We start from the raw sequence: 14,011 nt of genomic DNA on the forward strand, positions 1-14,011 counted from the left end.
ACTTGTGCTCTTCCAATTCTCTCCCCCATCCCACCGGGTTGGGGGGAGTGAGCGAGCAGCTGTGTGGTGCTCAGTGGCCAACTGAGGTTAAACCACGACATTGGGTTGAAGTAATTGATAACTTTCTACGTTTGTTTTTTTTTTTCTTTTCCCCCTCCTCAGAGATTTGCCAAAGGTCTGGCTGAAGCAGTTATTTCCCTTAATTTGCCTGCGGAAGCCATTAGCATGGGAGACTATGATCCAGATGATTGTTTATCAGAGGAGGTAGGTACATCATAAATATGAATAATAAATACAAGTTTTTCCTGGGTTTGTGAAGGCTGTTTTCCTCTTGTATTTCTCTCCTGTTATCCTGGAAATCCCCAAAGCTGTGTGTTGAAAATTGCTTCCCTTCTATGTAAGCGAGTATAGCCTATCAACCCTCAGCAGAAAATACGTGAATTTTGAAAATTACTAGGAAAGGATCACGTAGAATATTGTGATGCTGGCAGTGACTTCGTATGAGCTAGTTCTGTAACTCAGGTGCGAGTTACGTGAGAGTGGCTGCACCAGGTCCCCCTGTGCTGCCTCTGACAGGGTACGCTTGGGGAGGGGTTCAAGAATAAGTAGATGGTGATACTTCCGCAGCCTTCACAGACTTAGAAACTTCTTGTGAGGCGTGTTTATATTGAGTAATCCTTGATGGATTTTTCTTCTGTCAATATTGGTAGTTGCAGCAATAGTCTCCCACGGATTCAAAAAGCAAGAATCTGTTCAAGCAGCTTGTTGATTGGGGTGGGGCAGGTAGATGTCCAGGTCTCTTCTACTGCTGTGTCTCTGTTAACTAGGGGAAAGACAGCTTGATCTCTCTTGGCTAATTTAAGATGGCTTTGCAGGGAGGATGGCCGTTCACCACCGTTGGGATTATCACCTGCAGCATCCCACACCAAAGACTATTAACCCACTTAGCAAAAATCTTGTCTTTTGACTTCTTCCAGCTGCCCATGTGTAACAGCTTTCTTCCTGATGTAAAGTGTTCTGAAAAATGCAGTGATCTCTTCTATTCTGTTCTGTTTATATTATTAGACAACCAGCAGGAACATTTGTGTGTTCTTGGTAGCTACATACACGGATGGACAGCCAACCGAGAGTGCAGCGTGGTTCTGCAAGTGGTTAGAAGAGGCTGCGAATGACTTCCGCTTTGGGAAAACGTATCTGAAAGGCCTGAGATATGCTGTGTTTGGCTTGGGAAATTCAGTTTATGTTGATCACTACAACACAGTAAGTATCTCCTGTGCACCTTTCTTTGATTTCTGCTCCTCCGAAAGGCTAAGCTTTCTTAAATGCTACAAAACTGAATGATACTGGTAGTTTGTGTGAGAATTGCAGCTGTTGTGCGGACTTGATCGGGGACTGGGTTTAGGGCACGGGCAATGCAGCTTTGAAGCAATTGTGCTGCCCTTTTAAATGGGAAAGGAGTCCCATAAGCACTGCGTTAATCTGGGAGGTATGGTAATACATTTGGTAAATCCTTACTGAGTTAATTTCCCAGCTTCGAAAGCTTTCTATCAGTGCATGAGGGCACAGTACTGTACACCCTCTCATTTGCTGCCTTTTAGTTTAGAGCGCTTTTCTCAAACTTGCATACTTTGCTGTCTTGCGTGGATTTTGGCTTTATTTTCTGATGTAAAATATGACAGTATTTTAGCCTGGAAATTAGTTTCATCTCGGTCAGAAAAATGGCATGACTTGTCACCAGGTTGTTATGTTTGTGTGTTACGCATGTGGCCATTTTTTGACCAGCAAGCGTAGCTCAAAGAAGCTTGTTCCCAGAGCTCATCTCTTATCCCATCAGTGTGATAGCAGAGGTATTTTCAAATGGGGGCCTGAGGATGTGTGGTGGTGTTCAGACTGACTCGTGTCTGTGCTCTGAGTCAGCAGGTGAGAGGGAGTCCAGAAGTCCCTGCCTTGCAGTCCTGTGCAGCTCACTAACTCTCTTTCCAGGCTTGGTCCTTGCTTTCTTAGTTGCCTGCTTTGTTTAACTTGGACTTCATTTAATTCCCCTCTAACTTTCATCCTATCCTAGGTGGGAAGAAATATTGACAGATGGCTGTGGATGCTCAGTGCCAGCCGTATCATGACTCGTGCCGAGGGGGACTGCAACGTGGCCCAGAGCAAGCATGGCAGCATCGAGGCTGACTTTGAAGCCTGGAGAGCCAAGTTCCTCAGTCGGCTCCAGGCGCTCTGCAGAGGGGAAAAGAAGCCCTGCAGTGGGAAGTGCAAGAAAGGGAAGTGCAAATCTCCGGGGAAGCAGAACAAGGAGAGCTCAGATCTTGAACATGGGGCATCAGAATACGAGAATACTGAGGTAGAGCCAAAATCCCCAGGGCCTTATTTCTGGCTTAGTGCCTCTTGGAGCACTATTTGACTTCTCTCCTTCCTCCTACAGCCCAGAGGGGTGCTGTGGGAGCTTGACACTTCTTTGTTGTGGAGCGGAGGGGGAAGAGGGATGAGATCCCATGGTGGATAACAGGTAGAATAAGTCTTCCAAAAAGAATCACCAAATAATTAGTGGTGGACCTAGGCTAGATGCCATCTATATGATGAGAGAGTCTTCCCCTGGAATAGGGGGAGGTATATGTTGTGACAGAGGCTCCAGGGAGCCAGGCTGGGTTCTCATCGGAGTCTTTGCTTTGTCTCATGGCCAAGTGAAGCGTTTAGTTCCCTGTGAGCAGTTAACTTGCTTCCACTTCAACTTGTTGAAACTTAGGTGCTTTGCCTGCATCCCAAAGTTTTTCCAAAGGCAGTTGAGGGAGTGTTACCTGAGCAAGTCCTGTATTTCCTCTGAAAGTGTCTGCCTGTAATCATCTGTGTGTCTTCTGGGGTGTTTGTTGATTGCAGATTTTGGATAAGAAATCCTCTCTTGCTCTACAGTGCAAGACCCAGAGCTGCTATGGCACTTCAATCCTCCCTGCGAGCCATTTACTGTGGGTTGGAAATGACTGCTCTGGCTATGTTGAATTTTGTGGGAAAACGGGCTCTTCTGGCTGAGTGGGTTTGGGTGCGTTGGCCGCTGCAGAAGCAAGAGGAATAAATCTTGCTGTTACACCAATGCTGTTGTGCTGTACCTTGGCTGTGTATGGAAAGGGAGACAACTTTTCTGCTCTGTGAAGAGTTTGACTTGGAAAGCAGATCTCTCACTCCCTGGTCATTCGGGCAGGGGCACCTGGAGGAGTTAAAGGGGTTTAGGCTTCCAGTTCACCGTAGTACGCAGTGGGAGTTGGACTCCTCTGTATTGCTTCTCATGTGATCAGATAGGCACATGAGGAAAGCGGAGCAATCTGGAGGTAGGATATCTGGACTGAGTTTCTGGTGGTTTGTGTGCTACTGAACTCTTAAAAATACACACTGATAAAAGCCTCAAGTTTAAATGCATCTCATAACCTGTATAATGTATTGGTAGACTATTCCTTCTTTTTCAGTAGTCTTTACTGATTGTGAGAGCTGATTTCACTGGTTAGCACAGATGAAGGTCTTATGTTTAACATTCAGGTACATTCCTAATTTATTTTTTTATTTGATCTCTTACACAGGCGGAGGAGTTGTTTGAAACCAGTAGTGAGGAGGAGGCTGATGCTGAGGAAGCTGGAGGCACAAATTCTGTCATCGATGTTGAAGATCTTGGCGATATCATGAGCCACATGAAGAAAGCAAAGGTACTGCTGTTACAGTGAGTGTAGAACTGTCAGGTCTTTGTCACTGATCAGTTGAGTTGATTAAAATAGTACCTGCTGGATTGGAATCTGTAGGGTCTAGTTAGAGGGAGAGTAAAATATGAGCTACTGGAGAACCTGTCCCAAAAAAGAACATACTTGGAGGTGTGTTGGACATAGTTATCAGCTAACTGTGACTTGTTCACTGAGCAAATGCTGCAATGGTGACCTGTTATTTTCAGTCTGAGAGAAATTACTTCCACAGCCAACATCCAGATCTAAATGTACATTTCTGCCACTGTGATTCACAGTCCAGTGTCGAAACACAAATGCTGTTACCGTGTCTGCCCGTGGGTACGTCAGCTGAAATGCAGACTTGTGTTGTGCTGGTAAGTTGTGATGGGGAGCAGAGCTGCTGGTGGAATGGTAACACACTGCTGCAAGAGCTTCTGCGTCTTGCTTGCTGCTGCCCTAAGAAGAGGTGCTAGGCTTGCAGAGCAAGCTGGTGAACTTGATCTGACCTGTGCTGGGCCTGTCAAAGACAACCGTGGCTCCTGCTTTGTTTCAGGGTGTTACTATCTCTGTTCCTGTGCGGTTCTGTTTCTCTTTCTGTGTTCAAAGAGTCTGCAAACAAGATACACCAAACTCATTTATTTGGTTAGCACACAAAAAGGAGTGAGGATATAAACAGCTACCAGGCTAAGCCTTAGTCTGCTGGCTGCGCCGTTGGCAGTCGGGAGGGGAAGGGTTGGCCCCGGAATGGACCCGTAACATACTGTGTTGCCATCTGCTGACTCTTTTTCCTCCTTAGTGATCTTTCCACAGTGGTGTCTTTCCTCGTGAACCCTTGAGCTGCTATCCATCCCCCTCTCAACAAACCTACCTCTCTCTGTCTGTAATGACACCTTCCTTGTCTTGTTTACCTCTATGGTGTGGACTTCTCGCAGCTCTTTCCCAAATCTTAACAATTTCCTCAGCAGTCTGAACTGAGGTGACACTGCTGGGCCACAGCGAGCCAGGCCTTGGATCGCAGGAGACTGCATGCTTAGGAGGGAAGGGGATTGCAAGGGGAGCGTGGGGACCTGTGTTCTTCACCTTAGGGAGGGGAAAGGGGGCAAAACACTTCCTCCTGCTTGTAACAAACTCCGTTAGGAGAGCAGTCCCACTGACCCAGGGGTGAGGCAGACTGCTGTGTGAGAGCTCTTGTCCCTGAGCTTGTATGGACTTGCGTGCTGCAGTTTGCAAGAGAAGGATGGATGAACCGTTTGGCTTTCACTTGTTGATGGGAGAAAGGATCAATCTTTCTCCCTGTGTAACTGTGGTGTTGAAGTAGTCCTCTCTCTTCTCTCCTGCATGTGCTCACCACTAGAGGTCACTGACAAAAAGGGAACTGCGTTTTCTGTAGCAGGATGCCCTTCGAGATGATTTAGACCAGGGAAGGGAGATGGTGTCGTCCAGCTGTTTTATGAAGAATTAGGCATTGAGTTTTCACTGACTGACAAAATATGGCAACGCCATGATCAAATATAGTGTAAACCAGGAAAACCACATATCATAGTCCAGTTTGTGAATAAAAAGTGAGCACAGCAATAAAACACTTCTTGTGCTTACCTTCTCATAGCCATTGTTCTGGTAGTGAGCACGGCTGAAGTCATTGTGGTATGGTTTTATACCTAGGCAGTGAAAATTCACTGCTGTCTGCCATTTTGCCTGATGCATGATTCAAACAATTGACTTATCTCCTTAGCTTTCTTGTTGCTCTGCTTGAGTGGTGGGAGGCCTGTATGTTGTGTGTACAAATCACTCACTGCAAAAGTGCAAATATCTCTGTAGATCAGGTTCTCGTGGCTCTGACTGAAGTAGCCCCTCTGATCTGAGGGACAGCTGTCTGAGCACAGACGCTCATCTGCAAGCTGCAGTTTCTGATCTGCTGCCTTTTCCTTGGAGGAGATGGCAAACACTTGTTCTGCCCTGGCAGTTGAATGCTGCCTTCTTGCCTCTGCAAATGGTTAAATCCTGAGAGTGCAAGTCTCTGTGTGAGACGATGATGAGGGCTGGAAGTACCTCTGTGCGTGTAAGTGTCCTGGCCCTTTTGGATATAAGCTGTCGTGAGCTGACGAGGCAGGAGGCCTTAAAACTGTGGATCAGCCTTTTTGTGGCTGATGCCACTGAACTGCCCTGCCCTAGTCATGTCCCTGCTTTTTTGGATCAATTTTGAAACCTTAAACGATGTAGTTCTCATTACTGGCCCCTTTATTCCTGTTCTGCATGGTTGATCTGCCTAGCTGCAATCTACGTTTCTGGTTTCATGCTTCTGTAACCAGAGCAGGTAATGGAGAAAGGGCCCTCAGCAGTGACTTCAATGTAAATCCTCAACTCTCTTGAATGGGTTTCCAGAGTGATGGCAGGATATAGCTGTGTAAATATTTCATGAGGGAGCCTGAACTGATGGCTATCTGTGTCATTAGCTGGGAGAAAGAATGACTTTGTCCTGGTGGTGAATCTCCTGGGGAATGTGTGCGTTGACTTGCAACAGGTTTATGCAAACACTTGAATTGTAAAATGATCCCATAGGTGCAGTTATTTACTATAACGAAAATAAATGCTGAAGGCTTGATATGAAGGAGCAGGGTGATCTGCATATATGAAAGTAATTTATCCTGATCAGGCTTTCTTGCTCCCAGGCGGGAAGATATATTTGTTTAAATCACATCCTCTCACTTTAGTGGCTATGAGTTTGTGTGAGTTTTCTTTTTCAGATGAGTTGCGTTGTCCCTTTAGCCGTTTTTTTTCTCTAGCAGAATGCTGAACTGTGTAAAATTAGTCTGACACTTGTTTTGCACTGGTGTAATCTGTTGTCTTGCAGTAGTCCCTGCCAACACAGGCAAGTGCTTTGGGTTTTTGTATCCGAACTATCCTTATAGAAGCTAGCAAGTTTAAAGAAAACTTGTGTATTTCAGGTTTATATCACAGACACTTCTTCATACACAGAGTTACTTGGATTTGAAGTGTGCCTAACAGTTTCCAGCATGGGTTTTGCAGATGTCAGTGTTGCATTTTAACCCCTCTGCATATGGGAGATAGAATAGCAGGTTCTGCCTTGTGCAATATAGTTAATTTGAAATGTTTTAGGGTCCAGCTTTGATCTCTTTTGCAGGCATGTATTGCCTCTTGTGAGAATCACTAGCAGATAAGACAGATGTGCAGTCACAGAGAGTCATAATTCCTTGTTGTCCTGCTTTTTATGGGATGGCAGAGTGAGGCTGTGGAGGCGAGTGTATCTAATAAATGTTTGCTCACATCTCTGCAGGTGATCTTAATTTAATTTTGCACCATCTCCTGTTGCTTGACTTGATGGAAATCAGGGCTGAGTTTTGTTCTACAGCTTTTTTTTCCCATATGCTGCAGCTTCATTGCACTTTACAAAGTATTGCCAAAGGGCTTGAGACAGGTACTGGATTCTTGTAGTCATTTGGGTCAGGCAGATGGATTTGGGAGTTCAAGGTGAATGCCAGAACCTCTCTTCCTGGTAGAGTTGTAGCATTACATACTCTCCCTTGGAAAAGAGATGGATTTTTAAAGAGCTTCTGAGGGTAAAGGTACACAGTTCAAGGTGATGGTGCCTTCTGCACACTGAATCTGAGCATAAAAATTGGCACAAGGTTGGGTGGCAACAGGAAATCATTCAAATATATAAAATGATGGCTGATACAAAGGTAAATTCCACGCTTTGTTTAACAAATCTCATACTATGTGGTGATAACTACTTCATAGCTGCTAAAATCCAGCCCTTTTTTTCCTGAGTAATTAAATTTTTGGAACTTGCTGCAGGTGATATAGTTGCAGGTGATGCTTATTAGGGTCCTGAACTGGCATCAAACCTTTAATGTCAGTAAAAATAATGCCTATGCTTTCATGAAGGGAATTGCTAGCCATGAAAGTCCAACAGTGCGTAATACAACCACGGCCTGAAGAAGAGCTGGGGAGCTCTGAGGCTGCTTCTCTCAGGTGCCTGGTGATCCAAGGCTGTGGTGCCAGGCTGGGCTGGGTGATGCACAGCTAGGTGGGTGAAGGTCTGGATTTTCTCTGCCCTTCCAGCTGCTTGTTTTCGGGCTGAGAACCTGGGCCTGTCCTCCAAATTGCTTTTATGCAGCAGCAGAAGGCAGTGGTGGTTCTTAGTGGATTTAATAACGAAGTGGACTTTTAAATTTTACAATTGTGGCATGCTTTCCCTGTCCTCCAAAGTTACTCCCCTGAAATGTATTTATCAGATAAAATGTGAAATCTAATGGGTATGTTTGTGGCCTGCAAGGCTGCTATTAATCATAGGGACACCATTTCTTAATGTAGATTATCTCCCACAGCTGGGAGATCGTGATAAACTAGAAAGACAGATCAATCTAGACTTGTTCCCAGGGAATGGAATGGCTTTATTAACCTTCATATTTATAAACTGCAGGCATGAGTAATAGTAATTCTTTTTGATGGGTTGGGAAGTAATCAAATGGGCATATTTTGTTGACACAATTTTGAGATTAATGTTCTTGTTTTCTAAAACAAAGTTTAATGATGCTGATTGTCACATTTGCAATGTAAATGCAGAGGAGGGGTGTGTGTGAGAGAGCAAGACCGAGACTGAGTTTACAGGAAACAGAATATGTCCCAGAGACCATGTTCAAGAAGTTTCTGTTTACTTCTACATCCATTTGCCACAGGGGAGGTTTCCTGGTCCCCTTTGGCACTCTTCCCTAAAAAGTCATCCTACATTAGCCATTTGCCACCACTGGGATTGTAAATCACCCCACTCGCAATGTTTTCCAAGAGCCCTTTGCGAGCGTATGGCTGCTATGGGAGACCAAACCTTGCTGACCCTGGGTGAGGAAACTTTTAATGAAGCTGGCTGGAGTTCTGTTTGAAATGGGGCAGTGAGTGTTAAGGTATAAGGTATTTAAGGTGTAAGGTTTCCAGACAAAGTGTTGTGTGCAGCTTTGTGTTACAGGCAGAAACTTTTTAGAGTATGCAAGAATTGTTAGCCATATTTTAACCGAATTGAATAAAGCTGGGATACTTAGCTGTCAGATTTGGAAACAGCTAAAAATGATGTGCACATTTAGAGCTCTCCAAAAACTTTCTTTAACTTTTAATGGGTGAAAGATTCCTATAGGAAAAATGTGCTCTTATCTGCAACAGCTCAGTCTCTGGGCTAGATTTTGACCTCTGCTACTCTGACTCAGAATTCAGTGTGATTCTACACTTCAAAATAAGCTTTAAGAAATATCATTTAACTGCTTGGGGACTACTTCTAGCATTAAAATCTGAATTTGTCACAGGGACACTTAACCCTTCCCCTTTCCTTTGTTCAAATCTTTCTTCTCTAAACCTTGGCTATTGAAAAGAATTACAATTCATAAACAACATTACAAGAGATCTTGAGGCTTGCCTTTTCTATGTCAGACTTGGGAGTGCCTAATGCAAAGAGGGGGGGGAAAAAAAAGTTACTTTAAAGGCAACCTCTGGCTGGACATTCTGTCTTTGACATGTAGTATGATACTGGCTTCCTTGACAAGCCTTTGTAAAGGGCTTTGAGAGCCATGAATGAAGACTGTTACTTTTGCCCTGGCTGGTAGGTCCCATATCCCTTGCTGTTCTTTATTCTGTTGTAAATTAGTCAGTAAATGGGTAGTGAAGCAGAGCTGATAGACTGGAAGTCTGAAGTCCCCCTAAGTATTGGGCTTCCTCTTTCTTTTTTTGCAACCTTTTCTTGGCCACATCTGTTGTTGGAGATGATCAGGGTTTAGCATGCAGCAGTCCAGCCCATCTGCTTACCGTTTCTCACAAAGTTTGTGCTGCATTTCTCAGGTGTTTATTTTTCCTGTGCATTTTTTAAGGTTCTTGCCATCCAAGTAACACAGTTGAACAGAAGCCCACAAATCAATGCACAGAGTAATTATCTGCTGATGGTAATTGCTGGGAGAAGCACGGAGGAAGTGGCCTGTTGATGTGGTCGCTGTATCTAAGGAGAGAGTAGCACAAGGATGTCCTGTGGGAGCGCAGCATCTGTTACCAAAGAAATATGTTGTTTGGGTAAGGCGTTATGAGGTACAGTAAATGCATCCATGTTCTGCTAGACAAACCCTGCAGATTGGTCATTCGGCAGCGCGGCTGGCAGTAAGCCTGTCCACACAGAGTCTCCAGTCAAACCTTCTTATTTGCTGTGACTGCCCAGTGGTCAGTATAGTTCGTAAGTGGCGCTCACCTGCAAAAGTGTACATCTTTTTGTCTCGTTCAGTGTCCTGCCCCTCTGGGTGAAGGGCAGCACCAGTTATGGACAGTGGGAGCTGCTTTTTCTTTCCTGTTCTAAAGTGAGCCACAGTTTTGCTTCCTTTGTTGATACTTGGGCTGCCAAAGCAGGTGAAGTATCTACCTTTCCTTGTTCATGTCAGAGCTGATATTCTGGCATCCCTCTTTTGCTGTTGGTTGCAGAGGATTGGCTTGAGATGGGGATTGCATTTTGTTAGGTGGTGTGGATATGCAGAAGAGATGGAGCTTCTCCTAAAAGCCTTCTGAACGGAAGAATGTGGCGTAAGAGAATGGAAGTAGCATTATCTCAGCTCTGCAGAAGGAGCTGGACACCGTAACATGACATTAAACTATATTGCACAGCATACTTACACATCTGCCAAACCATACTGTGGATTTTTCTCCTAATAGCACAGTTAAGCTTTTGCATGAGAAAACGATGTTCCTTTTTGCCGCTGGCATGGCCAGAGCCTCTGTGCCAGTGGTTCATGGCAAGGCAGTTTGGGTCTGTATCTGTGCTAGCGAGTGATCCCCATGTCGGGGTTCATTCTGACCCAGCTTATTTGGGCTGGGTCCCTGTGATGATCGGCACTACTGAAACAACAATGGGTCGGTAGTTTTAGAAAGAGGAGTGCTGTTATAGATCATCTACTGTAAACAAGTGTGCAGAAGAGACCCAGGTGCGAAGCACAAGGCTTTGCTGGAAAAGCAGCTTGTGTGGTGGTGTGCATGGAACTGTGCTGCGTCCCCCTTGGGAGGATGAAGCACCATGTCATTTCTGACTCTTCTTTGGCCTGTAATTTTGGAAAGTGGGGCTTTGGGTCTTGAGGGATGCTCTGCAGGGCTCTTGGATATCTGTCTTGCTCCGTCTTCCTAATTGACTAGTTTACATTATCTTACAGTCATTGAAGATTGATTGTGGTAGAAACCAGGCAATTTTCTTCTGACTTTAATAATGTATTATGATAATCTTGTGGCCTCTCGTCTAATATTTCTGAAAAGCTGGTTGATGCATATCACTGAACGGGCTGCAGGCCAAAACTGTTAATGTGGGTGCTTGAAAGACTTGTATGCAGCTTCCACTCGGGGAGGAGGCAGGTAGAGTAAGTGTGAGTAGGGACTTTCCCATGCCGCTCTCTAGTTTAGTGCTGACTTCTGCCGATTGTGAGCTTGCATGTTAGTCTTTGGCAAAATGGTCTTCCTGGGAAGACTAACCCACGTGGGGAGCTTGGGACTCTCATGGTCCTGGGAAAATTGTGGAGCTCTTCTGCTCGACGCTTTTCCTAGTGTTTCATAATCTGTATTAACATTTTTATGGTTAGATGCTTTCCTGAGTTACAAAAATTCTGAAGACCAGTGAAAGCTGCATCTCTAAGGTGGATATGAGAACCGACTGCTGCTCGGCGATGTCTGTCATCCTTCCTTTCTGTGGAAGGCATTCAGAGTTTCTAACACAAAACAGCAGTCTGCAGTCCAGCCAGCTTTGCTGACAAGAGCTGGCTTTTCCACAACAGATATCGCTCCTGGGAAATATACTTCTAGCTGGTGTTAGCTCAGATTGCTATGTTTGAAGAAGCCTCCAGTCAAACGATTGCAGAATCAAAATTCATCGCGCTTCTTTTTTTTAAATGTGTGCATGGCGTTTTGACCACTTGAAAGATTGGTGTTGAAATGAAATGCCCTTTTAGTCCTAAACTGTAAGGAAAAGAAAGAAATGATGGAGTGGAGAAGCCTTTTACAGAGCCATTTAAAAAAAAATCTGCAAAATATGGCAAGATGTTGTGAAAAGATGTGTGCTGTATGCTCTGTGTGTGAGAAAGCAGTATAGACTGAAGTGGAAAATCTTACTGGTTTTAGGATGGGCATTTCAGGACACTTGTTAAATCCTGTTACCTGGATTTTAGTTGTGATTATTGTAGCACAGAAGAAATAAACAAAAATGTGAATATATGGCCCAATTTTCAAATATAAGCTAGGCACTTTTGGGTGGAGACGGACACATTTTCAGTTTTGATTCTTTTGTTTCCTTTGAAAATCAGTCGTCTTTATAGCGTGTCCAAGGAATTTTCTCAAATCAAACAAATGTCAACAGAATCTCGCAGCTCTATGTGAAATGGAGTTGTGGTTTAACAACACCTTATAAAAACCTTCCCTACAGCAGAGCAGTGATATTATAGCTCAGTGAAGCAATCTTAAACCCCACTGTAGCCCTGCAGATATATTTTTAGAGTCGTGGTCTGGGAATTTTTTTGTCCTTGAGGATTCTGCCTGATGTTGAACCTACAAGAAAATGGATGTTGGTGGGATCACTTATCCTTCCGCATTTCACAGAAGACGCGCAGTGCCCTTTCAGACTGATACAGTTGGATGGCAGCGCAAGTCTTCTGTCATTACTTCTCTGCCTGAGTTTGGGCTTTAAAATGCTGTTGTGTATGTCCAAAAATCTCAGCATTGACTTTTCAAACAAAAGAAAAGGCAGGATTCCCTCTGCGGGGGCTGGGCTGCAGGTCTGTAGCATTCTTTCTTTGCATGGCAGCTAGTACCTGCCGCCTCAGAATAATGCGAGGGACCTTCTGTTATTCTACAGCATAGTAAGGTAGATGTGGATGGAGACTTCCTTCCCGCTTATTATTTGTTCACAAAGGTTTCTATTCCAGGAGGGAAAAAAATCTTGCTTCAGAGTGTGTGTTCTTTGTTTTGTGGGGTTTTTTTGGGTTTTTTTTGTTGGTATCAGTCAGAACTTCGCAGGGGCTTTCCCCATTTTAGGCACACTTCTTGAAAACGTGCCACGATTTTTGCTTTTGATCAAGCCGCCTCCTATTTCAGTCATGACAAGGCAATGGGTCGCCACGTTCCCCATTTCTCAGCTGTCACGCTTTCAACCCTTGTCTGCTTTTTGCTTCAGTTCAGGCTTTTGTGCTTAACTGGGCAGTGATGTATGGAGCGGGTATGTAGCCTGTGATTATGTAGACTCTAGTAGCTATTTTCAATTAGATTTTCGTGCTCTTGGGGTGTTTGCTGGTTCACAGATTACTCAATCCAAGTTTCCAGTATTCATTTTTATGCTCACTTGTGAATGCACAAAGCCATTTTTATTGATGACTGACAGCAGTTAGAGTATCCCATGTCGCTGTAAGATTGGCAGAGTGTTTAGGCCGTGGACAGAGCAAATTGCAGTTCTGTTTTTGTTTGTTACGGTTACGTTGTGACAGCCAGAGCTTTGTGCCTGGAGCAGAAAGGTTCCCACAGTGCACTAGCAGTCTGCTGCTCCTCTTCCCCTGTGTTCAAGAGTATCTTTGTGCAAGTCTGCTCCCTGCCCTGTTCTTTTTTCGTGTGTTTTAGTCTTGCAGGAAGGTTGCTTTGTGAGGAAATGAGTGCCATTCCCATGGGTAGCCTGATGTCTAGTCAACTTTCAAAAAAAACCCCCGCGTGGTTCTTGCCTATGGTGCCGCTGACAGCTGAGCCTGAACTAAGGGAAAAGTTGTCAGCTTTTCTAGCTGTCCTCTTGCCACTGGAGTATTGCTTCCAGAGCTCTGCTCGGTGTGAACTTCAACTCTTCATTCATGTAATTCATGAACTTTAATACTTCATTTAATGACTCCCCTGGGAAAGTTTTACTAATACTTCTTGCTGCCAGGCAGTCTTTTCCTGATAGCCTTGCCAACATTTTCCCTTAGTGCTGGTTCTGTTAGTCCTGGCTCCAGCCCCTGATGTATTACTGTTTTCTTAATGTTTGTACCTTTCATTTGTTAAAAGATCCTGGAGCGTTTTGATGGATGAGGCTGTAAATCGTGACAAGGCCAGGGGTTCCTTCTTGTTTGACCCCTGGGAGGTTAAGTAGGAAAGAAGTTCAGTCAAAATTGAAGGAAAAATATTCTGGGTGTCATCTTCCTTCCAGGCGTAAAAACTTGTTGGGGAGCATGTTTTTTTTCAGCTTGGCACATCAAAAAAAAAGAGCCATGAGCCAAAGATGCTAAACTAAGGTAGTTTAGGGAATACTTTTTTGCATGGAAGTTATG

The 14,011-nt window shown here is 44.4% G+C and overlaps 1 protein-coding gene across 1 annotated transcript in view; it reads left to right on the plus strand.

Annotated features, from left to right (window-relative positions):
* Positions 1–14,011, plus strand: part of LOC103912867 (S-adenosyl-L-methionine-dependent tRNA 4-demethylwyosine synthase-like) — a 107,965-nt gene that overhangs the window by 1,982 nt on the left and 91,972 nt on the right. The window contains exons 3-6 of the mRNA XM_009319274.1: positions 163–264; positions 1,066–1,260; positions 2,066–2,347; positions 3,573–3,695. Of these exons, the coding sequence (XP_009317549.1) occupies positions 163–264; positions 1,066–1,260; positions 2,066–2,347; positions 3,573–3,695 (702 nt within the window). The remainder of the gene's footprint in view (positions 1–162; positions 265–1,065; positions 1,261–2,065; positions 2,348–3,572; positions 3,696–14,011) is intronic.

This window comes from Pygoscelis adeliae, unplaced genomic scaffold, assembly GCF_000699105.1.
Source record: "Pygoscelis adeliae isolate BGI_AS28 unplaced genomic scaffold, ASM69910v1 Scaffold282, whole genome shotgun sequence".
Lineage (NCBI taxonomy): Eukaryota > Metazoa > Chordata > Aves > Sphenisciformes > Spheniscidae > Pygoscelis > Pygoscelis adeliae.